Raw genomic sequence first — 27,372 nt, 5'->3', positions numbered from 1 at the left:
TAGTTTCTCACTGAATCTGAGTTGCTTCATGACTGCTTAAAGCGGCCGGACGTAAAGTGTGGTCTTTGTTGTTCTGACCTCTTTACTCTGAACCGTCACACAGTCGTATGCATTAGTAACACTGTACTCTGTTTAACAGAGCCCAGAAGTTTCTGTCTGTAAATTCTGACTAACGCGTTTGCAGCTGTGTGATTTGCTGGAATGAAATGATTCTTGGTGCGTAACGTCAGACGTTAGTGCAGACCTGTTCAGGACAGATCGTCACTCATATAGTAGCTCATATATTTTTAAAATAACGGTATTTTTGTGTGCGTTTTTTCCTCAGCAGTAAAGAGAGAAAGCCCAGTAACCGTGGTTCCAGTGAGGCCCGTCCTGTCTGAGGAAGAGATGGAGAGGAAATCCAAATCCATCATTGATGAGTTTCTGCACATCACTGACTACAAGGTGTCGCTGTCACTCAGAGCACACGGGTTGCACAGGGCTAATTGGTGGGAAATACGGTTCCACTTCTGGTTACTAAGGACGTAACAATTTCAACACTAGGTTGATTTTTTTTTAAATGATCCAGGACTGTATCTGCCTCTTCTCAGTGCCTCTCATTCGCTGTGATTTGTGGAAACCGCTGTTGATCAAAACGAGGCATCTAGGTGAAGTGGGAGGTGAGGGGGCGGGGCTTATGCTATCTTGCTCAAATAACTGGGCTTTTTCTTCTGTTGTTTGTAGTTCTACGGATCTGTGATTGTTGGTGTTTATTTTGTTAGAGGGCGCCTCTATGTTTCTCTGAGCCAAACTGGTCTGTAGTGTATCACTAAAATAATTTGAATTTTAAGACGTGTAACATTGAACTCATATTGAATGTTGATGCCGTGTTTGTTTATATGCACTCTTACCTGTTGGCCATGTTTGCCTCATGGTTCCAGTGTTAAACTAAAGAAGCAAACTTCAGACACAAAACATGCTCTGGTTATCGACTGCGTTTGGGGTCGGGCTGGGGGGCGGTGTCTCAATTAAAATTTTACCAGGCTGTTGCTTTAAAGGTGGTTAAATCTCAGTGGGAAGTGATGGTTAAAGAATTTGAGCAGCTTTTAATTCACATTCATGGTTTGTAGTGGTGTCTGATGTCTGATGGGTGATCACTGTACTGGTTTACGGTTTGGTGTGTGTGTGTGTGTGTGTGTACAGGAGGCGGTGCACTGTGTGGAGGAGCTGGAACAGGCATCTCTGGCGGTTTTTGTGCGTGTTTGTGTGGAGTCGACACTGGAGCGCAGTCAGATTGCCCGAGAGCACATGGGTCAGCTCTTCTATCAGCTCATTCAACAGGGCAGCCTGCCACGGACACAGCTATATGCAGGGTATATCTCTCTCACTCACTCTCTCTCACTCTGTACACACTCTCTGTCTCTCTGTACACTCTCTCTCTCTCTCTCTCTCTCTCTCTCTCTCACTCTCACTCTCACTGTACACTCTCTCTCTCTCTCTCTCTCTCTGTACTCTCTGCTTCTCTCTCTCTCTCTCTCTCTCTCTCTCTCTCTCTCCCTCTCTCTCTGTACTCTCTCTCTCTCTCTCTCTCTCTCTCTCTCTGTGTACACACTCTCTCTCTCTCCCTCTCTCTCTCTCTGTACTCTCTGCTTCTCTCTCTCTCTCTCTCTCTCTCTCTCTCTCTCTCTCTCTCTCTCTCTCCCTCTCTCTCTGTACTCTCTCTCTCTCTCCCTCTCTCTCTCTCTCTCTCTCTCTCTCTGTGTACACACTCTCTCTCTCCCTCTCTCTCTCTCTCTCTCTCTCTCGCGTAGCGTGTCCACTCAGGATGTGAGACCTTGCTGGGTAAGTAGAACAGAAACCAGTAAAAGAACCTTTCTAAAAACAACTTGAGCAGCAGGTCAACAAAACAAGTACCACGTTTTCCGTATAACCACAGCTACGGGCTGCGTTCACATTACCAGCTAAACAGTAAGTAGTAGCTCTGCCCCCAGAACAGGTTGTACATGAACCTGAACAGCTGAGATTCTTTTTAAACCGAACAGAATGTTTAACACACAATTTGAATTTATCTCACACATTAATTCTGAAGGGTTTATACCATTTGATAGTATTACAACAACAAAAATAATATAAAATAAAATATTATCACTACTACTACTAATAATACTAGGTAATAATAATACTGGGTTTTCTGTACTTTTATGAAGACGTTAGTAAGGATTTGTTATCTGTCGTAACTGACCACACAATACAAGACAGAGATCAGTGTTCCTTTGAAGTGGAAGTTCACCATTTCTTCAGGAATGGCTCGTCCACTGTGATTAATGAATGCACAAATGTGAACATATATGTGTGAAAAATATGTGTTTGTCTTGTTCTCTCCAGGTTTGCGGACACTCTGGAGATGGCCGATGATATGGCCATAGATATCCCTCACATTTGGCTCTATCTGGCTGAGCTGCTATGCCCTTTGCTCAAAGAGGGAGGAATCCCCATGAGAGAACTTTTCACGTAAATATCCCCCCCTTTACCTCTAAAACACACCAGGACCTGCAATTCAACTCTTACAGAATTATAGTTATTACTGTCGTTTTGTGGCACGATTTAAACATACTTACATAATTACAGCAATTCATTTACATTAAACTATTCATCAAATCCAGATCATCATAAAATATCTCCTGTTTACAAATGCAAATGAGATATTGATTCCTGTATTTGATAAAATTTCCCAGTTTGTTTGAATGAGTTACATATGGAAAATAATGAATGTAAATTACCTGCTATCATTTTTATGTCTGCAGCATCTAAACTCTGAATTAGATGTTAAAATGTTTTTAAAAAGTGATTAAATAAAGTCATATATCACTAAGAAATGTTCCTGATGTTCCAGATCTTCATTATGATGTAAAGCTTTGTTATTCTGATAGTTTTAATGAGCCAGCAGAACAAAACAAGTCTCTTTCCTTGTCTTTGCAGTGAGCTGAGTAAAGCGTTGCTCCCCGTGGGAAGAGCTGGAGTGTTACTATCAGAAATACTGCACCTACTATGCAAGCAAATGGTGAGATTTTTGTTTGTTTGAGATTAATATTTGTAATATTTAATCTAAGGTTCATCCACAAAAGCAGCTATTTCTGCTTCAATCTGCTCCTCTCTTTTAATAATGTCTTGTTTCTGTGCTGCTGCGTTTAATTCATATGTGAAGAATTTTATTTTACTAAGCTGAAAAGTTTGATAGATTTTTTTTCTTGTAAATCTGCAGATCCTCTCTTTACTTCAGATAATTTCAGGAATGTGCAGGTTTATGGTTTGTACATCATTATTGGTTGTGAGTGATGTGGGGCGTTTTTTAAATCTTTCCTAATTTTATGGTTGATTTCCATGAACAGTAATTTTCAGTGTATTTACCTGCATTTAGAAAAGAACCGAAAATGTGTTGAGTCGAAACTCAGGTTGGGTGGATTTCATCAGTAAATGTTTATGTGAAATTCATATAATTTTGTATATTTCACTTCATGAATTTGATCTAATTTGTAATCAGCGTAGTAGTTTTCACAGGTCTCACCTGATCGCTATTCATACCAGGAACTTTCAAGGGTTTATTCACAGAATTCAGCAGCTGATCAGAGATTCCTGTTATCAGTTTGAAGTCAGTGAGTTTTCAGTTGTTTTCTAGCTGCAGGAAAATTAGGTGAAGCTGTTCTTGGTTGTACACTATATACACTACAGATGCAGCAAATAAAGATCAGGAAAAAAAAAAAAACATGTTGGAATATCTGTTAAAATATACACACATTTGTTTTGTGTATAAGGCTAAGCTTAAGTAATGGACTCAAACCTGCCCCCCACTGTAAAACAACAGCAACAACACCTGTTCTCCTTTGGTTTTACCCTGAGGACTGACTGTACAGTCACATTGTATCTTTTTATTGTGCAGAGCCATAGAAAAGTGGGGGCTTTATGGAGGGAATCTGGCCTGAACTGGAGTGATTTCCTGTCAGAAGAGCAGGAGCTCCAGAGCTTCATCTCAGAGCAGGTGAGCCAGCAGGGTCTGGACCAGCACCCCATCCTCAGCACACGTCATCAGTCCGATCACATCACTGTGGGGTGGGATGATGTGAAATTGTCCCGTCATGATATCGATGACCAAAATTCTCACAGTGTTCAGTTTAATGTGCTTAATGTTTAAAGTGCACTAAAATGTTTAAAAAGTGCCATAAATAAAATAAAAATATTGATAGAATAAATTAATTCATTAAAACGTTTCTATAAAATATAAATAGACTGTACTGAATGTGTTAAAACTGGTCTTTACTACATCAAAAATAACTAATATTGAATAAATAAATATAAGAGCTTTTGCAGGTAAAACATTTAATCACAATTAATTAAATTAAATTTGTCTTATTGGCTCAAAATGAACCCAAAGAGTTCTCTTTGTAAAAAGCCGACACCACCGATGTCCAGTGAGCGCAACAGTGGCTGCGTGTTACAGCCATTGAATGTCTGTAATATATATCATATATACAGGGAGATTCACTCGAAAGAGGCCCCGATTGTTCTGCTGTAACTCCCGTTAGGATGAAGCAATCTGAACCAAAAAATACACTACATATCTTGACGTCTGTGTGATCGATTACATTACATGCGATGCTGGAAGTGATCCGGAAGTTGCGAACGGAGGTTAAACGTCGCGATGGCTGTCCGGCGCCTACCTCATCGCTCCGACTCAGGGGCATCCCGGCTTGTTCGAAGCTCCATATACTGAGGAGCTCATTGCACATTGTTTCATTCAGATTGATTCGTCCTAGAGAGAGTTATTACAGAATATTCGGGGCCTCTTTCGAGTGAATCTCCCTGTATTATACAGTCAGTGGTCCCAGCTCCTCTGTGATTGTGGCCTCTGACTCTCGTTCATACAGCTGGTGGGTTCCTGCTACAGTGAAGGCTCTGGAGGGAACACAGGCTTTCCAGTTGACAGCTGCTTTTGTTACTTTGCTCATTGATTTTTCAGTAGATCTTCTGTGAACACTGCCCAGTGTGGTGTTCTTAACTGACAGTGCTGTTCAGAAACTGATCTTTTTGTCCCAGAAGCTGCAGTTTACTCTGACTGACTGCTCCTCCGCCTCGTCCGCTCCCTCCAAACCCAGCCTGTCCTCAGAAGAGCTTCATGAACAACTAGAGCGCCTCCTGCTGGTGGACATGGCCAGCGATGAGCAGATATTCGACTGGGTGGAGGTAACGATGAGCCACCACGCACATTATAACACACACTGCCACAACTGCAGCTTTGTTAGATATACAAACTATATTCAGGCCTAAAAATCTAAAAAGAAAGACAAAGAAAAGCTCGGTGTGTTTTCTCCACAGTTGTGTGTGTATTTTTAAAATAATGATGAATTATACCAACATTAGATAAAACACTGGACCTTTCATTGATCTCTGACCGTAATGTTTTCTTCTCCTCTTTCAGGCGAATTTAGACGAATCTCAGATGAGCTCCTCCTCCTTCCTGAGAGCTTTAATGACCGCAGTGTGTAAGGCAGCAGTGAAAGGTGAGGTTGTTATTGATGCTGTCCGTTACGCCAGTTTAGAGAAGCCCAATACGTCACAGTGTGTCTCTCAGTCTTCAGCCCACTTTAAGCCTTTTAACTCCCAGTCCTACTTTTTAAATATGCAAACCTGATCAACCTTTAAACCTGCACGAAACGATATAATAGGAACAAAAATGATATCAGGTTAATTCCTGCTCTTTGGATCACATGAACAACATTTTGTTTTGTTTGTTTTTTTTTTTATTACTTCCTGAGATCAGAACGTCAGTTGTCTAATCTTACATACTATCAGAAGAAATAACAATAAAAATGTGCAAAATAATGTAGAATCATAATCATGTATATTTGTATATTCATGTTTTTTTATGACTATCTGTCTACGAGACCATCGTTTTCAATGCTTTTAAATGTACAAAATTAGAATTTATTTAACCCCTTAACAAGTAATGGGCCGCCGGCAGGCGTAAAGTGTTTTATTACACACTTCTATAACCTAAGAAAAGCTCCATTAGTTTGCATTGAAGTCCCTGTAGTTACTGAATAATAAGCCTTTGTATGGAATAATCCTGGATTGTTGAGGGGTTAAATTAAATAAATGGCTAATTAATATAAAACAGTCCTGATCTGATCCGACATCTTCATTTCACCCTCATCTAATGTTTCTTCTGAAATCAGGGGTCTTAATAGGGAGTTCGTCTTCCATGTGCTACAGTAACAGCCTCTACTCTTCTGGGAGGGCTTAACACTAGATCTTGGAACATTGCTGTGAGGATTTGATTGTTTTCACCAACAAGAGCGTTAGTGAGGTCAGGTACTGATGTTGGATGATTAGTTCTGGATCACAAATGCCTCTCTAATTAACAGCCAGTGCTGGGGGGGGCTTTGTTCTCCTCTAGCTGATGCTTGGCACTGGGCTTGGTGACCTTAGGTCCATGTTTGGCTTCTCCAGAGCGTCTCGTTCTACTGACAGTGCTTTTCTGTGGAGACTAGATCTGTTTGTGTGCAGCTGAATGCATGTGTCGGCAACTGTTGCACCTAAAAGTAGCTGAATTAACTAAGTAGAAGGGGTGTCTGGATACTTTTGGATGGCCAAAGCACTGCACAGCTGTAGTCTAAATACCAAGTAATTAACAAGTAATTACACCGCATGAACACGAGTTTTACTCAGTGATTAGCTCTGATTAACGTAACGTGTGATTAGATGGCCTCATTCAGGCCGTAGTGCCCGCGTCTCTCGCCCTGTTTACTGTCAGCATCAGTTGCTTTATCATTTCGCTTCATGCTCTGTGTCTTTTCCTCTCTCGTGCAGATGATAATTCTTCCTGTAAAGTGGACACAGCCATCATCCAGAAGCGCCTGCCTGTGCTACACAAATACCTAAACTCAGATACTGAGCGTCAGTTACAAGCACTTTATGCTCTGCAGGCGTTAATAGTCAGCCTGGATCAACCACCCAGTAAGTGGCCAAATCTGTGTTGTTTGGATTTCTTTTGTTTATGACTGTGATTTTTCAGTGTAACTCACTTCACTGTGAACAGTCAGGGCCGATGCACGCTTTCAGTGTCTGTGACAGGAAGCCTGATTCGTTTTCTAATACTGCTAAATCTGACCTACAGACTGGGCAGCTTCTTAATCAGTATAAAATGCCCCTTTGTCCAGTCACCCGTTTCAGCTGTGCTTGAGCAGATCGGCGGCTGTATTATATCTCTGAAGTTTTTTAAATGATTCAAATGTCCGAAAACATTGTCCATGGCTTTAAGATGCACAAAAGTAATTCTGTTTTCTTTTAATAGGTAATATTAATCCATGTCCTGAATGTGTAGCTGACGGAGGTGGACTTTTTTGCCCTTTTTTTTTCCACCCACAGTCGTACTTGGTAAACTGATAAAACTGCGCTGCACGGAATGGCTTCCCTCGCAAAACATGAATGGGGCTTAAAATATTTTTATGTTGTGAATGAAAAAGCTTAGACGTAGCTTGCTTTGCTGCACTGACAGTATCGTTAAGATTAAGTTGTTTTATTCTGTTAAGAAGAAGCGATTTATAGGCTGTAAACACAGTTTATTAAACCCACAGCAAAAACGATCAAATCATACCAAGAAGTTCATTCAGAAACCAGAAAGCATGTTTATCCAGTTTGTGCAGGTGAGGTGGTCATCTGCTGTACATCACCTGCTGTGCTGAGTGGAGAAAGGTACCACAAATATCAGTTTAGAGGATCTACTGTCTTTAACGTGCTCAGACAGTGTGCTGGAGGTGTGAGGACAGAGTATATATGTACACACACACACACACACACACACACACACACACACACACACACGCACACACACACAAGAAGAAACTGCCGTGTGTTCATCAGTCTAAACATGTCTTTTATGGTTGTGTTTGTTTTCTCTCTCTCTCTGCTGTAGATCTGCTGCGGATGTTCTTTGACTGCCTCTATGACGAGGACGTTATTTCAGAGGACGCTTTCTACAAGTGGGAAGCGAGTAAAGACCCGGCCGAGCAGCAGGGAAAGGGCATAGCGCTAAAATCCGTCACTGCCTTCTTCACCTGGTTACGAGAGGCAGAGGAAGAGTCGGAAGATAATTGACCAGGAGAAGCGGCGGCCGCCTGTTTAAGGCCCGGAGGCTCGCTGCTGATTATACATTGAAAAACTGCAACTTCGTAACTCTTAAATGACTAGTTAGAGACTTGCTCCCCCAGGTGGCGAGACACAGACACGGCAGCAGCAGAGTTTCTGCGGTACGGCTTTGGATCGCCCCGTCATATTGTGTTTGTTTCCCTCCGTTAAGAGGGACAGGGCCCTAAAGTCCTTGTATCATATATAGATTTTTTTTTTTTTTTTAATTTTGAGTTTTTGGTTGCTTTTGTTACTTTTAAAGAAAAGACTTAAGAAATAGGTTCTGAACTCTATAATTTATTATTTTTTTAAGAAGGCCGCAAATACGGAAGTCTATTTAACATTTGCAGGTGCTCACAATGAGGAGATCATTGGTGATAGAAATAACAGAATATATAATTATCTTAATAATAATAGTTCTTAAGAAATAAGTCATTTTAGCCTCCCTGGACTTCCATGTCATTTGGCTTAACAGAAGATTGAAGAGGATGGAAGTGTTTTGTATGAAGGGAAAGGCACAGAAACCTGTTGTTTTTCTCTGGTTGTTTATGTCTCAGGTTCTCTTGAGTAACACCAGTAACTGCTCCTGCTGCTTTGTCTTGCTCAGTGCAGAAACCCGTCAAGCTTTCTCCAACAAAGGTAATGTATCTGGGAAAAAATGCATAGGACTCATAAATAAGTGAACAAATGACAAACACTAAATGCATTTGGGGGTTAAAAGATGCAAACACTACTAATGCAAGTCAAAACAGCACCAGAGTTGCTCTGTCTGCTTGTAATAAAGATCTATAGAGGAAATGTAAAACTTGTAAATATATTAAAGACTGTAAAAGATATTTAAAAAACAAAACACCCTGTTTCTGTTGTCTGTTTCAGCTTTTCACACCTTTTTCTAGAAAAAGGGCGTCGATATCGCTTCAGTCACCGTCTGACTGACTGAGTGAACGTCGTCCATCGTTGAATTATCAAACGAATCCATGGAAAACAGAAATGTATCCACTGCTGCTCCGTTTCCAGCCAGATCAGAGACTTTCTAGTGATGAGATTCTAGACGATTGCGCAGCATAATGTCTCTGCCATTACAATAAAATTCACAAACAATTGCATGTTTAAATAAAGTAACTTGATTTACTGAATGTTGTACTTGCAGTCTGGTCCATAAATATTTGGACATCGACACAGTTATTGTTATTTTAGCTGTCTATTACAGCATAGTGGAGCTAAAATAATGAGTATAAGTTCAAAGTTCAGACTTTCGGGTTTAATTCGAGTGTTTTCACATCCAAATCAAACAGACTTGGAATTACAAGCACTTTAGGTGCTCAGAATGAAAAGGACAAAGTAACACTTGTAGATTAAATTGTCAGTTTTGATGTGTTTGCAAATCCTTTGCAGTCAATCACTGCCTGAAGTCTGGAACCCACAGACTTGAGTAGATGCTGGGTTTCCTCCCTGATGCTCTGCGAGGCCGTTACTGCAGCTGTCTTCAGTTCCTGCTTGTTCCTGGGGGTGTTTTACCTTCAGTAAATGAAATGCGTAAACAATTGAACTGAGGTCAGATGATCGACTTGGCCATTGCAGAACATTCCACGTCTTTGCCTTAAAGGAGTCTTGGGCTGCCTGAGGTCATTGTCCATCTGCACTGTGAAGCACTGTCTGGTCAGTTTTGATGCATTTAGCAGAATCTGAGCAGGCAGCAGCTTCATACAGCTCAGAATACATCCAGCTGCTTTTGTCAGCACTCACATCAGTACATTCAAGGCAACCAGCTCTGTTGGCAGCTATACATGCCTCCATAACACTACCTCCACCATGCTTCACAGATGAGATGATAAGCTTTTTTGGATGTTTTTGGCAAACTCTAAATTTAGTCTTAACAGTAGTTTACATCTTGGGATAAACCCTCTATATTTCCCCTTTTTTGACTGACCGATACAGATACGCCCACCTCGTGGATCTGCCCAACTGTTGTGAAGAGGTTTCACTTCATCCATCAATGTTGTTTTCTGCGTCTTTCGGTGTTTCTGACCTCACCAATGTGTTCTTTATTTTGAAGAAAGTACTAGATAGTTGATTTGTCCAGGCCTGATGGTTTTGCTTTTTTCTGGTGGGTTTGGTTCAGTATTTGAGTCTGATGATTCACTGGCAGTTACAGCTCTTCGGATTTCATAAGGAGAGCTAACGACAACATATTCCAAATGTTATACTTGAAATCAGCTCTAGAACTTTTACCTGCTTACTTGTGAAATAATGAGGGAATAACACACATCTGGCCACAGAACAGCTGAAGGGCCAATTGTCCAGTTACCTTTTGGACCCTAAAAATGAGGCAGCACTGTATGATGAGGTTCCTAAATCGTTCACCCTCTCAAATTAAAGCTGAAGGTCTGTTTTTTGAGCTTGTGATCATTTACTTTCAACTCCAGGATTCCGTTGTTTCCGACTCCTGGTGACCGTATTGGATAGTGTTTCTCCAGCATATCCTGTCTTCTTCCTGGGTCTTCAGGCTTAAGGCTGGTTCATGACTTCTCTGAACGTGTCCATCCATCTTGCTGCTGGTCGTCCTCTTTTGCTCTCAGCTGTTCCACGCATAACCGTCTTTTCCAATGAGTTGGTTCTACACAGAATAAGTCCAAAGTAAGAGAGCTTCAGTTTGGTTATCTGGGCTTTGAGGCTTGAGGTGAGGCTTGATTTTGTCTGATCCATGTGTTTGTTTTCTTTGGCATCCCAGGTATTCCGATGCACATGAGCCTCCTCGCCTCAACAAGGCACCATACCATGGGAAGGAATAATAATAATAATAATAATATTAATATAGATAGTTAACAATACACTGTCAAATAAAGTAACTAGAAAACAATCATACTAAAAAATAGCAGGTATTGAAGTGTAACCGTGTCCTGTATCTTTTCCTGTATACTGTATTACTTTTGTTTAGTCTTGTTTTTATTTTCAACGTCCACAGAGGAGAAATGACCCTTTTTGATGCAGTAGGTAAGTTTTTTTTCTCACTCATCCAGTAGTGTTTTTGTTATGTGCCGCCACAGAGTGTCCAGGCGCTGCACATACCCACTTCCAAGTTCCGCCATCATTCATATATATATATGTGTGTGTGTGTGTGTGTGTGTGTATATATACACATATATACATTGCTGTTGTCGGAACAAAACCTTGTATCTCCAAAATAGTAACTTTACAGGAGAAGGAAAAACATACTTTACTTTTAATGTGAGTCAATGGAACCAGAGTCTTTACCAAGTTATTTTGGTCCATTCATCATTAAATTTACACACAATGTAAAGAGCAATAGGTACTTTCAAATTATGTAAAAACGACAAAAATGAAGATGTGAGGTTTTGCTCCGACAGCAGCTATATATATATATATATATATATATATATATATATATATATGTATGTATATATATATATATATGTATATGTATATATATGTATATATATACATAGATATACATATATACCATTTGAAATCAGCTGCACTTCTCACCGTGTAATTAATTTCATCATGAATGGTCAATAGAAAGGAACAGAAATGGACAGTATAAGAGTGTTTTAGTGTTTTTTTCTTTTTATGTGAAGTTTCAGAAATACAAGATTGACTTCCCATCCCACCACGGATAAATTGCTAAATTTCCTTCGGGATCAATGAAGTATCTATCTATCTATCTATCTATCTATCTATCTATCCATCCATCCATCCATCCATCCATCCATCCATCCAAATATATTTTTGCCAGACTTTGTACTTTAAAAATGATCCTCGAACAGCGTTCATTGGGGCATAGAAGAGACAACAAAATCACTTGTAGAAACACTGCTATTCTTACTACTGTCACTACTGTTACAGTACAATATCAGGTTATGCCTTAATTCAGAACTTTCCTAGTGAGTTTAGAATCGAGCACTAAGCTGTCTGCAGTGCTCTGTGGAGGCCTGTGGGAGGCAGATCTTACCCTACAGGTCTGTTTGTGGTAAGCGGTCATATGAATGGTGTTCATGTACACAACAGTTAATCTTTAATATATAATATTTAATATAAATGTATAATGATATATTGAAGTATATTAATAATAACAACAACACATCAACGTAGAAAATAACAAGACAAAACGTAACCAGAAATATATAAATATGTGAATTAGTAGCTATAGTTTGTGAAAAACAGCAAATATGAACAGAATGAAAAATACCATAAAAACAGTATCAGTCTAAACAGTACAAAATACTTACATTAAATATTGTTTAAAATATATAACGCCAACTATTAAATATAAGAATTTTAAATGCATTTTTTACGTTAGTGACTTTTATTCTATCGTGTAGTTTCCCACAGTTCCGGGTACACGAGCCGTGTGGTGCCAGCGCTGGTGAGTCGCTCATGTTCAGTTTTGGAAACAATTGGAGGGAAAATCTGCCTAAAAAACCTCCGAATCTCCGAAACTCTACCAGGAAAACATCTGACAGTGGCTGATTTGTCCTGATGTGCGGGAGCTGAGGCTGGAGCTCGCCTAGCAGGCGGAGCTGAGCAGCCGCAGAGCAGCTCCGCCGGACTGGGTTCACTGTTTCGGGCGTTCATTTAACCGGGTCAGCCGCGTTCCTCCGCAGCGCCGCTGCAGTAGCGGTGAAGAATAACCGTTACGGGCTGAATGCGGTTCACAATGGACTCGGTTCTGAAGCTGCTCGGCTTCTTGCAGAGCAGTTAGCAGCCGGGCTAACCGGGCTAACCGGGCCGCTCCGCTGTGTAACCGAGGTCACTCTGCTCCGGGTCTGGGTCGCTATAAGCTGCAGAGTCGGCTGCGCGTTTCACACATCAGAAAGCCGTCGCTGCTTCAGACACGCGGCGCTCGGGGCTTCGGAGAGGAGAAACGCCTGCATTCCCGCTAAAGGAGCCGCGGTTCAAAACAAAGTTAATGACATTACGTGCCCTCGTAAAAAAAATGCGTTCCCTCGCAAAATATATGCTCGTCAGACAGCAAGCAAACGTAGGACCAGAGGTGCCCGACGACACCGCCTCCATCAGAGCTCTGTTTTAGCACATTTAGCGTTAGAGGCTGTTTTCCCAGTTTGGCCAGTCTGAGCTGAGTCTGTTCAGCTGTGCTTCTCTGCGTCTCTGTAAATGTGGCTTTAACTGTCCGAGGAAACTCGACCTCAGTCTCAGTTTGAGCTCAGTAACAGCAGAATCATGAGAAGCGACGCTGTGTTTGCATTTCAGTCCAGTACTTAGTAAGGCGTGGGAACGAGATCACGACTTACTAAGTCGTGGCCACGCATTAGGATCTCATTCCCACGCGTTTCTAAGTCATGGCCACGCATTAGGATCTTGTTCCCACGCTTACTAAGACGTGGCCACGCATTAGGATCTTGTTCCCACGCTTACTAAGACGTGGCCACGCATTAGGATCTCGTTCCCACGCTTTACTAAGTCGTGGCCACGCATTATTTTTATTTATACAGGATGTCACCAGCGGGGCTCCGTACTTTGGTCCGATTATACTGAGCTTCATTAATCTTAATCCATCTCTGCCAACATGTAGTTTCTGTTTGGATGATACAGGAACCGAATCCCTGTTCTCCTGTAAAACTCTCTGAAGAACCCTGGCTGCCCACTAAAGAGAATCATTTTAGGCAAAATATTTTAATGCGCTTTTGGATCTTAGGACTTTACATCTGGTATTGAGTGAGTCAGTGTCTGTATTAACACCAGCATCACGGTTAGGTTCACATGTGGCTGTTTGAAGTCTGATAGACTACTTTGATTATAAGTAGCGCGTTTTTAGCCGATGTGCTTCACTGCAGTTTGTTTAGAGTTTGGTTAACTGACTTCGGCTGCGTTGCTCGATGGAGTGGTTTACCAAAATGGGTGACTTTTACCATTATTTTATTTTTTTTCTCTGATGGTGTTTTTCTTCAGAAACTTACTTTACAAGTGAAACTAAGTCTTAATCTGGTTTTGAGAATCCAGTCCTGCATGAATGAAATGGTCCTCCAACAGTGCAGATAGTTAGAGTGGTCAGCCAATTTGTTTTTGCATTTACATAAGTTTATTAATTACTTGCTGCTCTAATAACCTCATATACTCGAAGTTGTAAATGTGGGAGACAGAATGAGCAAAAATCTTTAATATACATTAAAGAAACAAGGTTTTATTCCAGGTAACTGGGAGCTCGTTCTGTTGGTCTGTTTTTCGTGTTATGTTCACACTGTGTAAATGGTGAGAACAAATCCCATTTTTGTTGCTTTTCCGTAGGAAGGATCTGATTTGGAAAGATGTATCGCCCCAAACCAACGCTGAAGGACCGACAGCACCTGTACAAGCTCATCATCAGCCAGTTGCTGTATGATGGCTACACCAACATCGCCAACAGCCTCATCAATGAAGTGAAACCCCAGACTGTGGTGTCTCCATCAGAGCAGCTAATGCAGCTGGCTAAGATTGGTGGGTCTCAGAGTAAAGGGCAGTTAAAGGAACAGTACTGTAAAAAGTAAGAGATGTAGTCAAGCTTCGAAATGACTCCTCCTGTTATGTGATGTAGTCCTTTAATAAGCCACATGTGCTGCTTAACAACTTGACGTGGTTTGGAGCTTTTGTGATCACTTAGGCCTGCAGTTTGATAACTGTAGTTTGTGGGGAGAAATGGTAGCTAATGATGCTCCAGTGGAACTCGGGCTACGTTCACATTACCTGGCTGAAGTGGCACAAATCTGATTTTCTGCCCTACTGTGACTCAGATCTGATGTTTTCAGAGCTGTGTAGTCTGATCATCAGCACAAACTAACGAGCAGAACGAGCTTCGCTGAGAAGATCATTAACTCTGATCAGCTCTCAGCTTCATTATTAGAGCGAGACGAAGGAGAAAAAGGTGAGATGAGCTGCTTTTCCACTGTTTACAGGCTTTAACTTCTGTTCGGCGCTGCTGCCATGGTAACGCTGAATGATGGCGCAGTGGAGAAAAAGCACATGAATTCCAATCTGAGCATCACATAAAGGTCTCATGGCCACAAATCGGATACGTATCAGATCTAGGAACACATATGAAAGTGGCTCAGGTCGGATTTGAAAAGATCAGATTTGTGTCCACACAGCCCTGAAAACATCAGATCTGAGTCACATTAGGGCAAAAAATCAGATTTGTGCCACTTCAGCCTGGTAATGTGAACACAGCCTTTCATATGTGGTCCTAGATCAGATACGTATCCGATTTGTGGCCATGTGACCTTAATGTGACGCTCAGATCGGAATTCACATGCTTTTTTTCCATCATTCAGTGGGCATTATCTTCTCAGCGAAGCTCGTTCTGCTCGTTAGTTTGTGCTGATGATGAACGTGATTCATTCACGTGACGTTACTGATTAGGATGTGTTCATGAGGGTCATTTCAGGACGCCGGTTCGTCACATTAATGACATATTTGAGTCACTTACCTAAACGAGTGTGAACCATCGTGTCAGAGAGATCAGATTTGAGCAAAAAATTGGATTTGAGGAATGAGGCTTGTAATGTGAACGTAGCATCAGAAAACGTTTCTTAGTTACTCTTCTTGATTGACTACGTTTGCAGTAACGGTAAAATTTTAAAAATTAAATTCCTCACCAAACTGCCCAACTTCCTGTTATCTGCAGAGTTGTGACTAAAAGTGCACCCATTTCTTTGTGAGCTCATTCACTGGGATCTAAAATGAAGCCGTTTGGCATGTGCTTCTCCTCCGAATGGTCACAGGGATGGAGAACGATGACAGCGCAGTGCAGTACGCTATTGGCCGTTCAGACACGGTGGCTCCGGGAGTGGGCATTGATTTGGAGTTCGATGCGGACGTACAGACGATGTCTCCAGAAGCCTCAGAGTATGAGACCTGTTACGTGACGTCCCATAAGGGCCCATGCCGCGTGGCCACCTACAGCCGAGACGGGCAGCTCATAGCGACGGGCTCCGCTGACGCCTCCATTAAAATCTTGGACACAGAGCGCATGCTGGCCAAGAGCGCCATGCCACTAGAGGTAAACATAAACAACAGTAGCATCACTGATGCGTACAGAGGTTCACTGTTACCTGTATACTGGTGAATGTTTTTTTTTTTTCTTCAGAAAGCATCAGGGGAATAATTATCATAGAAACGTTCAGATTCACTGTAGGTTATTGTATATTTAATAAAAATGTATAATTATTTCAGTAATAAAATATAGGTGTAAATGTAATAAATGAGCCGACGGATGAGCAGATCAGTGTCAGTGTCTCACTGCGTAGCACCATTTTAAGGTATTATTGGAATTAAAACACTTTCATTATATTTATTATTAGCTTTTTAAACAGGGCCATCGCCGTCGTACGAAATAGCTTCTAATAAAATCTGCACTTTTTCATGCTCTTCATTTCTTACTCTTGTCATTTATATACTACACTGAGATAACTAAAGTAGCTATGATCAGGTATCTGAACGGAACTGCTACATAATTTAAGGTGGAGTGAGAAATGAAAATAAGAAGCTGACTTCAGCTACATCTGATCTGTATGAGACTCAAAGGCCCAGTCCCATCTCACCCCTCGCCCCTACCACTGAGCCCTTAGCCCTCTGTTTAGCGTGTTCTCGTCTAGGGGTAGGGTGTCCTGATTCTTGTTGAGATAGAGGGGGAGGGTGAAGTGTTGGGGCTACATGACCCTCCAAACGGAGGTTTTTCAGAGACTCCAAACAGAGAGATATGAGAAAAAAAAGAAAAAACGGTAAGATGGAGAACAAGAGACCAAAGAAAACCACAAATGTGCGAATTTTCTCTGTTAAAAAATTACAATAACCATCATTTTATCTTAGTTTAATGTCGTTTCAGTGTATTTTGCTCGTTTTCTTCATAACAAGCATAAAAAATCGCTAATAGCATGCTAATGTCTCGGTAGCTAGCTAGCTAACTTGCCTGTTCCACCTTAAAAAGTCCAGCAGTTCTGACGCCTGAAGCACCAGAATGTGATTGCTGCTCCATTTAAGGTGGAATGGGAAAATTCGATTGAGAAGCTGGTGAATATCTGACTTCAGCTTCATATCACTGAAGAATTAGGGGTGGCGATAATAAATAATTGCCCCCCTCTTTGAAGTCATATGATCCCTAAATGTAACTAAAGCCCAGCAGTGAGGAGCTGAACTTTACCCTGCTCTGCTGTCACTGCAGACTGGCAGGGTCGCCTACAGAGCAGCACTGGTAGCTGTTAATGAAGTGATGCTCTTTTTATTTGAGGGTCTCATTTCAGAGGAAAGATTTCAACCACTAACCCTGTAACTCAGTTCCAAGGGGCAACACTCGAAAACAAGGGGTAGGAGTAAAAAGAAGAAATGGGACTGGGCCAAAGACTTAAAGTCAGCAAACCAGGGCTGCACTACTTGAGGTGGGGGGGGGGGGTTCAACCCCTAAATGACTACACTACTACTAAACTACTACAGACACACATTTGCCTGTAATGTGTGTAGTTTGTCTGAGTGTCCTTGTGCTTATATGTGTGAGTTTATACCAAAATGCTGTCAGCCCCTCGAGAATTCTCCCATTTACTCTCTCAGGCAATAAAGGTGCAAAAATCAATAAATGTTTATTTATTTTCATGGCATGATTGATCAGAGGCAGGCATTGAAAGGTTTTGGGTCAATAATAAAATGCCTCTTTGCTAATCATGTTGTGAGGTCAGAACAAACTGGTGTAAAGAATGAACTCCACCTCATGCTGAAATGCTAAACTGAGCTGTGTTTCAGGGCAACAGCTGTGTGTTATAACATCAGGCTTGTGGTTCTGACTCCCTCAGGTAATGATGAACGAGACTGCGCAGCAGAACATGGAGAACCATCCTGTGATCAGAACGCTGTATGACCACGTGGATGAAGTGACCTGTCTGGCCTTTCACCCCACCGAGCAGATACTGGCCTCGGGCTCACGCGACTACACACTGAAACTCTTCGACTATTCCAAACCCTCAGCTAAAAGAGCCTTCAAATACATCCAGGTAGAGCACTGTGTGGTGCAGGATGAGTGAAACAGGTTGTTGGAGAGAGTCTGTTTCTCTAGTAAGAGGAACTATTTAAACACATCAGTTGTGATAATGTTCAGGTAAAAACCAAGCGAAGGCATGTTTATGGACTGAAGATCACTCCTTTAGTTACTTAGATACTCGTAGCTAAAGTTTCGGCTATTTTACGACTGCTAATCTAGTGACTATAAGCTTCCAGTGCTTGTTAGCTATGTTAGCCTTCTCCAGCACAAAACTAAAGAAGAAAGACTCTTAACGTGACGGTTGATTGACTACTTTGGGCGAAGGGGAAAATATATTATGTAAATTAGGTTTTTTCGCATAACGACTGCTTCATATTCTTTCATCATTAGTATTGTGAAGCAAATGGCATTGAATGCTTAAGGAATCTGCTTTTTTCCCCACAGGAAGCAGAAATGTTGCGTTCCATTTCCTTCCACCCATCAGGAGATTACCTGCTAGTGGGCACTCAGCACCCCACCCTGCGTCTCTACGACGTGAACACCTTCCAGTGTTTTGTGTCATGGAACCCACTGGACCAGCACACGGACACCATCTGCGGCGTCAACTACAACCCCACCGCCAACAGCTACGTCACCTGCAGCAAGGATGGCAGCATCAAGCTGTGGGACGGCGTCTCTAACCGCTGCGTCACCACCTTCGAGAAAGCCCACGACGGAGCCGAGGTCTGCTCAGCTGTCTTCTCCAAAAACTCCAAATATATCCTGTCCAGCGGGAAGGACTCGGTCGCCAAACTGTGGGAAATCTCCACCGGCCGGACACTTGTCAAATACACAGGTAACAGTCCACCGTGTAGCTTAGTTGCGGTAGGTCGTATTGCAATACTAGTATTGTGTTGTATTGTGATAATAACATATCAGGGTGATTCCCTTTCCTGGCCTATATGGACCTTTTTTACCGATTGTCCTGCTGGCACCACACCAGGTTGTATTCACCACTGTGTCGTGTCCTCGTGGTGTTCTTTCTGCAGGTGCGGGTCTGAGTGGCCGTCAGACTCACCGGACGCAGGGTGTGTTTAACCACACGGAGGATTACGTGCTGCTGCCAGACGAGCGCACGGTCAGCCTGTGCTGTTGGGACTCTCGCACAGCCGAGAGGAAAAATCTGCTGAGCCTTGGACACAACAACATCGTCCGATGCATCGTCCACTCTCCAACTAACCCTGGCTTCATGACCTGCAGCGACGACTTCAGAGCTCGATTCTGGTACCGCCGTACCACCACCGACTGAGGGTGGTTTTAGGAGTGTATGAGTGTGTGAGAGAGAGAGAGAGGTGTGTGTGTGTGTGTGTGTGTGTGTGTGTGTGTGTGTGTGTGTGTTGGACAGTACTGAATGCCATCGGACTGTTGAAATGCTGTCAGAAGGCCTGTTTTTTCTGCTGGCTGCTATGACCACCAGTAGAGGGCGCCATTTCACCATGAAGATTTTGCATAGCCTCCTCACACTGTTTTTGAGCTGAGTGTACTTGGTGTCATTTTGGCCAGTGATGATAAACGTAAGCCTAATAGTGTTGCATATTCTGAATGGCTGGAAAGACAAACCATTACTTTTTCCCTATGTTTTCTCCTGTATTTGAAAAGAGGGTGGAGACAGTTCATCTGTGAGTGACTAGTGAAATTTGTTGCTTTCTCAGTTCATGTTTGGTGTATTGAGCCTTTTTTAAATAAAAGAATAAAAGAAATTGGTTTTGTTTCAGTCGGTTACGCTGTAGTGTAGAAAGGGAACTACTGTACTGAATTAGGGAGAATTTAGCATAAAAATAAGGCTGAGCGATTTGACAATATTTATCGTAATAATGATAAATTACACGACCGTGTCACTGTATGCTTTTCTGAGCGTATCGTGAATATCGTCAGTACTTTAACACGTCCGAACTGCAGGACTGATCACAAAGAGCAAACAGCGTTAGTGTTTTTAGTGCAGCAGTTTGTGAAATGTTGAACACAAATTATTAGATTCATGGTTTATAAAAAAGTTTTTTTAATGGTATACTGTCCCAGCTTATGTCAGAAAAAATAATCATTGTGATATATTGTGCGTCGTGAAAACTTGAATTATTATGATTTTTTTTTTCTCTTTTTTTGTTGCACATATTGCCCAGCTCTAAGCTCATCTCACGGAAATAAGAAATAGTGAAATATAAAGCTAAGAAGCATTTTTGTTACCTTTGTAAGACACAAATTAAAATGAGACAAATTCAAATTTGTTTAACCTCTTATTCTCCAGAGTATATTTTGGTTTGTCCATCTGAATTCACATGATTAAATCGTGAGGGAAATTATTCAATAACTGCATGAAATAAATGTACATTTTTATTTTATTTATTTATTTATTTTTTGTAAAAGTTCCCTCAAATTAACAGAACATGTGTTTTATGATACACATATTGCTATATGCTTACAGTTTACTGCTGAAAGCCAAAAATCTTAGACGCTCTTTGTATTATTTTATAAAAATAATGTTTACAGAGCAGATCACTGAAGAGACGCCATCTGTTTATAGTTTATAGCCCAGATTTGTGGAAAAATGGGTCGACTTTCAGTAGAACAAAAAAAACTGAGTTCAGCTTCTTTTATTATAAGGGTTTAAAATTACATCACCCATCTATTTGACTGGAGAGAAGACAGTTACAGCTCTCATACGACCCCCACCTTTAGAATGTAGCTTATGAAATATGAAAGTTATGAAGAATATGATGAAGTGCGTTTTGGACCCCCCGGTGGTCTCGAGGAGCTGAAGAGGTTAAAAATGTAACTTTGTGTATTGAGCTGTTCAATATTAGACTTTCTTAAATCACTTTGACATCTAACCGTATTTATGTATTAACTCATACACACGTTTAATCGATGATAAAGCTAATTATTCGTTTTTAATTATGCGTATACTGCATATACTCCTGTTCGTGTTTGGGAAGAGTGCTCATGTGTTGTGTGATCATGTGATCTGATTTTGATCAATAAGCCTCGTTCTTTTTTTCATTAGATGTGAAGCACCTCATGGTTCTGGCTTGTAATTCACTCACTGAGCCCCTCATGTTTCACTGTCTGGAGGTTCTGTATGAAGCCATACTGTTAGCACACATGTAGCTTTCGGTGCTTCATAAGATCAGTGCTGCTCATCAATAACACACTGTGTCGTCGGTGAAAAGAGATATGAAACTTTCACATCGTTCTCATATCTCAGCGATCACAGCAGCCTGTGTGGGTTTGAAGCTTTGCTTTTGAATCTATCTCACTATGTTTTGTGGCCTTTCATCATCTGCTGCCTGGAAAGGTTTGGTCAGGCAGGTTCAGCTTTGAGCTACCAACCAGAATACTGTGGTTCTGAATGTGGTTGGCCTCTTCACTGCAGCTGTAGCATGAAATGTGTGCCTTTTACTCGTGGGTTTATTCATTGGTTGGCTGTGCCATTTCTTTCTGCAGCTGCTGTCGAACACAGACCGGGCCTGCTAAAGGTCACAGTGTAGAAACTCCTGAGTGGAAACGATCATCATTATAGCTCACAGCCTTTCTTGTCGTGCCTCTTATTAGGAATAGTTTCATTAGCATTAAAAACATACATTCAGTCAGATGTCCAAACCTCTACTTGGCTCAACTCTGTTCAGTTCACCTCAATTCAGCTCAGCTCCACTACACTTAGTCTTTGCTCACCTCAACTCAGTTCAACTATATATACACCGATCGGGCATAACATTCTGACCACCTCCTTGTTTCTACACTCATTGTCCATTTTATCAGCTCCACTTACTATATAGGTGCACTTTGTAGTTCTACAGTTACAGACTGTAGTCCATCTGTTTCTCTGATACTTTGTTAGCCCCCTTTTACCCTGTTCTTCAGTGGTCAGGACCCCCATGGACCCTCACAGAGCAGGTACTATTTGGGTGGTGGGTCATTCTCAGCACTGCAGTAACACTGACGTGGTGGTGGTGTGTTAGTGTGTGTTGTGCTGGTGTGAGTGGATCAGACACAGCAGTGCTGCTGGAGTTTTTAAACACTGTGTCCACTCACTGTCCACTCTATTAGACACTCCTACCTTGTCAGTCCACCTTGTAAAGTCAGAGACATCGCAATGTCGAGACATTGTAAAGTTAGAGGTCATCCTCTAGTCCTTCATCAGTGGTCACAGGACGCTGCCCACAGGACGCTGCCCACAGGACGCTGCCCACAGGACGCTGTTGGCTGGGTATTTTTGGTTGGTGGACTATTCTCAGTCCAGCAGCGACACTGAGGCGTTTAAAATCTCCAGCAGCACTGCTGTGTCTGATCCACTCAGATCAGCACAACACACACTAACACACCACCACCACGTCAGTGTTACTGCAGTGCTGAGAATGATCCACCACCCAAATAGTACCTGCTCTGTGAGGGTCCATGGGGGTCCTGACCACTGAAGAACAGGGTAAAAGGGGGCTAACAAAGTATCAGAGAAACAGATGGACTACAGTCTGTAACTGTAGAACTACAGAGTGCCCCCTATAGAGCAGAGGTGTAAGTAACGAACTACATTTCCTCTCGGTGCTGTAATTGAGTAGTTTTCCCCGTAACGGTACTTTTTGGAGTAGAGTTCAATCAGAGCACTTTTACTCTACTTGAGTTCATTTTTACTGAAACACTTTTACTTCACTACTTTGATCTTCATAACGTTACAGAGTGAAATAAATGATGAGCGAATCAGCTCCGAAACCAGTCAGACGAACCCACCAATCAAAAAACAGCAGCTCCGGCAGGAAAAACACCACAGAGATGACCAGTTTAGTGGTGAAGGACAGAGGAGAACTGAACCAGCACACAGGAGGAACTGACCATCCAAACGGTCATCTGTGTTCATTTAACACGAACTAAAGAAAACGGCGTTATTATCAGCGGCCGAACACGAAACCTGCTGAGATCCGCCCTCACAGGTCCACTCCAGCCGAGCCAGCTGATCGAGCTGAACAGGTACCGAGTTCACAGGTTTCTTCTGTCTTTATAAAGATTCTGTTTATTACACTTTAAATCTGCTGCGCTTATTTTACCACAGTGCCTCTCAGACACTTCAGTGAACAGGTGTCGCCCACAGCCTGCAGTCCGTCCGTTTACACAGCCTAGTTTAGCTGCTGTTTGGAGATCAACGGTCGTGAAGACAAGAAATCTAGTCTAATACGGGATCTTATAAACTCCGCACAGTGATTCTGTCGCACTGTCGACCTGATCTCATCCCCGCCCCCCCTTCCTTCCTCCCTCTCTCTCTCTTCCTCTCTCTCTCTCTCTCTCTCTCTCTTCCTCTCTCTCTCTCTCTCTCTCTCTCTCTTCCTCTCTCTCTCTCTCTCTCTCTCTCTCTCTCTCTCTCTCCCTCTCCCCCTGTCTTCCCTCTCTCTCTCCCTCTCTCTCTCTCTCTCCCTCTCCCTCTGTCTCTCCCCCTCTCTCTCTCTTCCTCTCTCTCTCTCTCTCTCTCTCTCTCTGTCTCTCTCTCCCCCCCACCCCCACCTCTCTCTCTCTCTCTCTCCCCCTCTGTCTCTCTCTCTCTCTCTTTCTCACCCTCCCCTCTCTCTCTTTCTGTCTCTCTCGCCCCCCCCCGTCTCTCTCTTCCTCTCTCTCTGTCGTCCTCCCCCTCTGTCTCTCTCTCTCTCGTCCTCCCCCTCTGTCTCTCTCTCTCTCTCTCTCTCTCTCTCTCTCGTCCTCCCCCTCTCTCTTTCTGTCTCTCTCGCCCCCCGTCTCTCTCTTCCTCTCTCTCTGCCCCCCCCCTCTCTCTCACCCCCCCCCTCTCTCTTCCTCTCTCTCTGCGCCCCTTCTCTCTCTCTCTCTCTCTCTCTCTCTCTGCCTTGGTGTTTATCTTGGTGAGAGGCTGTGTAGCTGTTTAACAGTGAAATGCAGTAATCATGTCTGGTTCTGTATGAGGTGATCAGCATGATCAGTGAAATATATTACAGTAAAATCACAGCTGGGTAATTTGCTGATGCTGCTGCTGATTTTAATGGTGTAAATGTTCTGAACTGATATCAGTGTAAATGTACAGTCTGAAGGCTGTGAATGTGTTCACTGTCTGTAGAGGTTCACACCTGTTAACGTAAGATGATGATATTAACGTCAGTCCAGGGGGCTGATGGGCAGCAGGTCCATCACTAAAATTCTGTTTAAATTACGTGTGTAGATGTGCTCTAGCAGAGCCAACTGTGATCAGTCTCAGCTCTCACAACTTTAGCTTTAGTGTTTTTCTGTACAGATGAAGCAGCTGAGTAGCTCAGAAATATGTTCAGGTTGTGACGGCGGAAATACGAAGAAGTAAGTAACTCAGTACTTAAGTAGTTTTTTAATGAACTACTCATTTACTCTTACTCGAGTAATTTTATTAACTAATACTTTTACTTGTACTTGAGAAAATTATCACTACAGTGACAGTACTTGTACTTAAGTAGGGATTTTCAGTACTCTTCATATCTCTGCTATATAGTAAGTGGAGCTGATAAAATGGACAATGAGCATAGAAACAAGGAGGCGGTCAGATCGCCTTGACTCTCCTAGTCTTGGTTCACCACAACTTCAACTCAATTCAGCTTGACTCAACTCACTTAAACTCACCTCAGAAGAATTCAGTTTGGTTCCATTCATCTCGACTCAACTCCATTAATCTCAGCTCAGCTCAGCTCCATTTATATTGACCCCACTCTGTTTAGTTCAGCTTAACTTGATTCAGTTCAGTTCATATTGACTCAACTCCATTCATCTCGGCTCAGTTTGATTCCTAATGACTCTACTCTGTTCAGCTCAGCTTAACTCACCTCGGTTCAATTCAATTTAATTCATGTCAACTTCGCTCCTTTCAGCTCAGCCAAACTCAGTTCAGTTCAATTTATCTTGACTCATTTATATTCAACTCAACTCAAATCAAAAAAAAACTTTACTGGAATGATCCTGTTAAGTAAAGTGTTGCTAACACATGTATGTCTGTTTGTGATTGGTCAGTTAATCAGCCAAGACTAACACACATGTACACGTGACCTCAACTTCTTATGGGTCACTGAGTTGGTCATTTAAAAAAGATATAAATGTAATGTGGGTTGTCCGTTACTGCAGTGTTGGCGCAGTGAAGTTTGTGTCTGCAGACTGGCTTCTGCCTTTGGCTTTAAGTAAAATTCCTTCTGATGTCATTTGAGCAGATGTGAATATTTTTCTTCCAGGAATTTGTCAGTAAACAATAAACAGTCCAAACTGGTCACCTAGTTTCTCATTTTAAAATAGATGATGGACAGTAATGTTGATGGCCATGGAGAGTCACCACTATTAGTGCAGTTTAATAAATTCCTTCATAAAAAATGCTAAAATTGGATGTGCGGATGGAGGCTTGTATGTGAAACATCACTGATGAGGGATTTTTTCTAGCAGCATTTTATCAGTAAACAGCCAACGCTAAACAGTCCACACTAGTCACTAAATTACTCATGGAAAGTGATGTAATATGGGTAGTCAGTGAAGAGTCATTATATTTAATGCAGTTTAATCGATAAAGTAATAAAACTTTCTGTGCAAAACAAGTGAATTTCCTTCTGGAGCACTGATAGATTGATGAAGGATTCTTCTGGCTGGACTTTGTCAGTAAATATCAGGCCTCAGGATCTTCTCTAGTGTCCTTCAAAAACTTCCCCCAAACCATTAAACCCCCCCATCCCCCGTTCTTTTCCACTTTTCTTTGTGTCGTCTAGACAACAAAGCCGAAACGCTGGAGAATCCGGTCCTTTCAAATAAGCCATCAACAATAAATCGGCTCAGACACAGGAGGACGAGGACAAAAGTGCAAGAGAAAAACAATGGCTGTGTCCGAAACTGTTCACTACATAGTGCACCTCTCTGTAGTGCTGTCTGAAAACATAGTGGAGAACGTTCAGTGCACTCTTACAATCCCACAATGCACATCAGTCGACCGTGTAAGAACAGTGTACCCCAGCGAACATGGAATAAGGCACTGCACTGTATGCAGAGGTGGGAGGAGTAGCCTAAATCAGTACTCAAGTAAAGTATTAATACTTGGGTAAAATAATGTAAAAGTATCTTCCCAAAAATGCCTAACACAGAAGCAGCTTCCTGAAAGACAACTTGAGTAGAAGTGTTAGGTTAAAAAACGTACTTACAGTAAGTACTGGGTAACTTATCGAACCATGGTGTAACATCTCAGTAAATCCAACACCTATCGCCATAGAAACTGAGGCTCTTTTGGCTTTATTCTTCTCCTTTTCAGATTCTTTTGGTCAAAATAAAATGATGAGCTCTAAAATATGATGTGAGACCAAACTCAAAGCAGTACAGATGTACAGAAGCAGTACAGTACAAACTGAAAGCATTACAGACCAACAAAACATCATTAAATTAAACACAAAAAAAGGAAGTTGTAACTAAAAATAGTAACTGAATGACTAAAACACAACTGAGTAAAAAGTAGATCCCTTCACTGACTAATATATTTGAGTAGAAGTGAAAGTATTATGATTTTTAAAATACTCAGGAGAGTACAGATCAATCAATCAATCGTTTACTTAGGTATGTACTTCATAAATGTAACTAGTTATGCAGTGAATGTATGCAGTGGAATTCGGCTACTGTCGCAGAATGATTACGCTGGACAGGTCGCCAGTCCATGACAGGGCAGACACACACATTCACATCTAAGGCTAGTTTAGCATCTCAAACTGGCCTGACTGCATGTGTTTGGACTGTGGGAGGAAACCCACACAGACACGGGGAGAACATGGCAACTCCACACTGACTCTGGTTGCCTGGCTTTGGAATCAAACCCAGGCCCTTCTTAGGCCGATATCAGCAGGAAGTATTGGAATATCACAGGAATTTAATATTGGAAAATGAAAATGAAATGAACATTTTAGCCAACTGTGTCTGAACACATCGGAATTAGACCTCCGCATTTAACCCATCCGAGCAGTGAAACACCACATACACACTAGTGAACACACACACACTAGGGGGCAGTGAGCACACTTGCCAGAAGTGGTGGGCAGCCCTATCCACAGCGCCCGGGGAGCAGTTGGGGGTTAGGTGCCTTGCTCAAGGGCACTTCAGTTACTTACTGTCAGCCGAGGGGATCGAAGCGGCGACCTTCCGGTCACAGGGCTGGTTCCCTAACCTCCAGCCCACGACTGCCCCTGGTTCAGTTCTGTTGCAGATCCAGACTGAAACACAAT

At 42.1% G+C, this 27,372-nt stretch overlaps 3 protein-coding genes across 11 annotated transcripts in view; all 3 read left to right on the top strand.

Moving 5' to 3' along the window:
- The window catches only part of eif4g3a (eukaryotic translation initiation factor 4 gamma, 3a), a 117,004-nt gene extending 107,986 nt beyond the window's left edge, over window positions 1-9,018 (top strand). For 5 of the 9 annotated variants that reach the window (XM_036559726.1, XM_036559724.1, XM_036559723.1 and 2 more), the window contains 9 exons: window positions 326-444; window positions 1,183-1,352; window positions 2,365-2,490; window positions 2,959-3,040; window positions 3,917-4,015; window positions 5,071-5,217; window positions 5,453-5,534; window positions 6,844-6,990; window positions 7,949-9,018. In XM_036559726.1, coding sequence (XP_036415619.1) covers window positions 326-444; window positions 1,183-1,352; window positions 2,365-2,490; window positions 2,959-3,040; window positions 3,917-4,015; window positions 5,071-5,217; window positions 5,453-5,534; window positions 6,844-6,990; window positions 7,949-8,130 — 1,154 coding nt within the window. In that variant the 3' untranslated portion in view covers window positions 8,131-9,018. Of the gene's footprint in view, window positions 1-325; window positions 445-1,182; window positions 1,353-2,364; window positions 2,491-2,958; window positions 3,041-3,916; window positions 4,016-4,901; window positions 5,028-5,070; window positions 5,218-5,452; window positions 5,535-6,843; window positions 6,991-7,948 lie in introns of those variants that run through there. The other 4 variants (XM_036559725.1, XM_036559727.1, XR_005006133.1 and 1 more) reach the window with 4 other exon arrangements.
- Window positions 9,019-12,498: 3,480 nt separating this feature from the next.
- Window positions 12,499-19,881, top strand: cstf1 (cleavage stimulation factor, 3' pre-RNA, subunit 1). The gene is made up of 6 exons (XM_036559732.1): window positions 12,499-12,547; window positions 14,428-14,616; window positions 15,897-16,174; window positions 17,958-18,155; window positions 18,587-18,977; window positions 19,171-19,881. The coding sequence occupies exons 2-6, from the start codon at window positions 14,448-14,450 to the stop codon at window positions 19,428-19,430; spliced, it is 1,296 nt and encodes a 431-aa protein (XP_036415625.1). The 5' UTR covers window positions 12,499-12,547; window positions 14,428-14,447; the 3' UTR covers window positions 19,431-19,881.
- A 2,785-nt stretch (window positions 19,882-22,666) lies between these two features.
- Window positions 22,667-27,372, top strand: part of cass4 (Cas scaffold protein family member 4) — a 32,860-nt gene continuing 28,154 nt past the window's right edge. Inside the window, exon 1 of the mRNA XM_036559879.1 lies at window positions 22,667-23,140. The gene's annotated coding sequence lies outside the window, so the exon portion shown is untranslated. The remainder of the gene's footprint in view (window positions 23,141-27,372) is intronic.

The sequence above is a fragment of the Colossoma macropomum genome, unplaced genomic scaffold, assembly GCF_904425465.1.
Source record: "Colossoma macropomum unplaced genomic scaffold, Colossoma_macropomum, whole genome shotgun sequence".
NCBI classification, from domain to species: domain Eukaryota; kingdom Metazoa; phylum Chordata; class Actinopteri; order Characiformes; family Serrasalmidae; genus Colossoma; species Colossoma macropomum.
The sequence above is the reverse complement of the archived record's forward strand: the minus strand, read 5'-3'. Positions and strand labels throughout refer to the sequence as shown.

Coding starts and splice junctions, on each gene's coding strand:
- cstf1 (XM_036559732.1), top strand. CDS start 14,448: ATGTATCGCCCCAAACCAACGCTGAAGGACCGACAGCACCTGTACAAG. Junction 16,175..17,957: donor AGAGCGCCATGCCACTAGAG/GTAAACATAAAC, acceptor TGACTCCCTCAG/GTAATGATGAACGAGACTGC. Junction 18,978..19,170: donor GACACTTGTCAAATACACAG/GTAACAGTCCAC, acceptor TTCTTTCTGCAG/GTGCGGGTCTGAGTGGCCGT.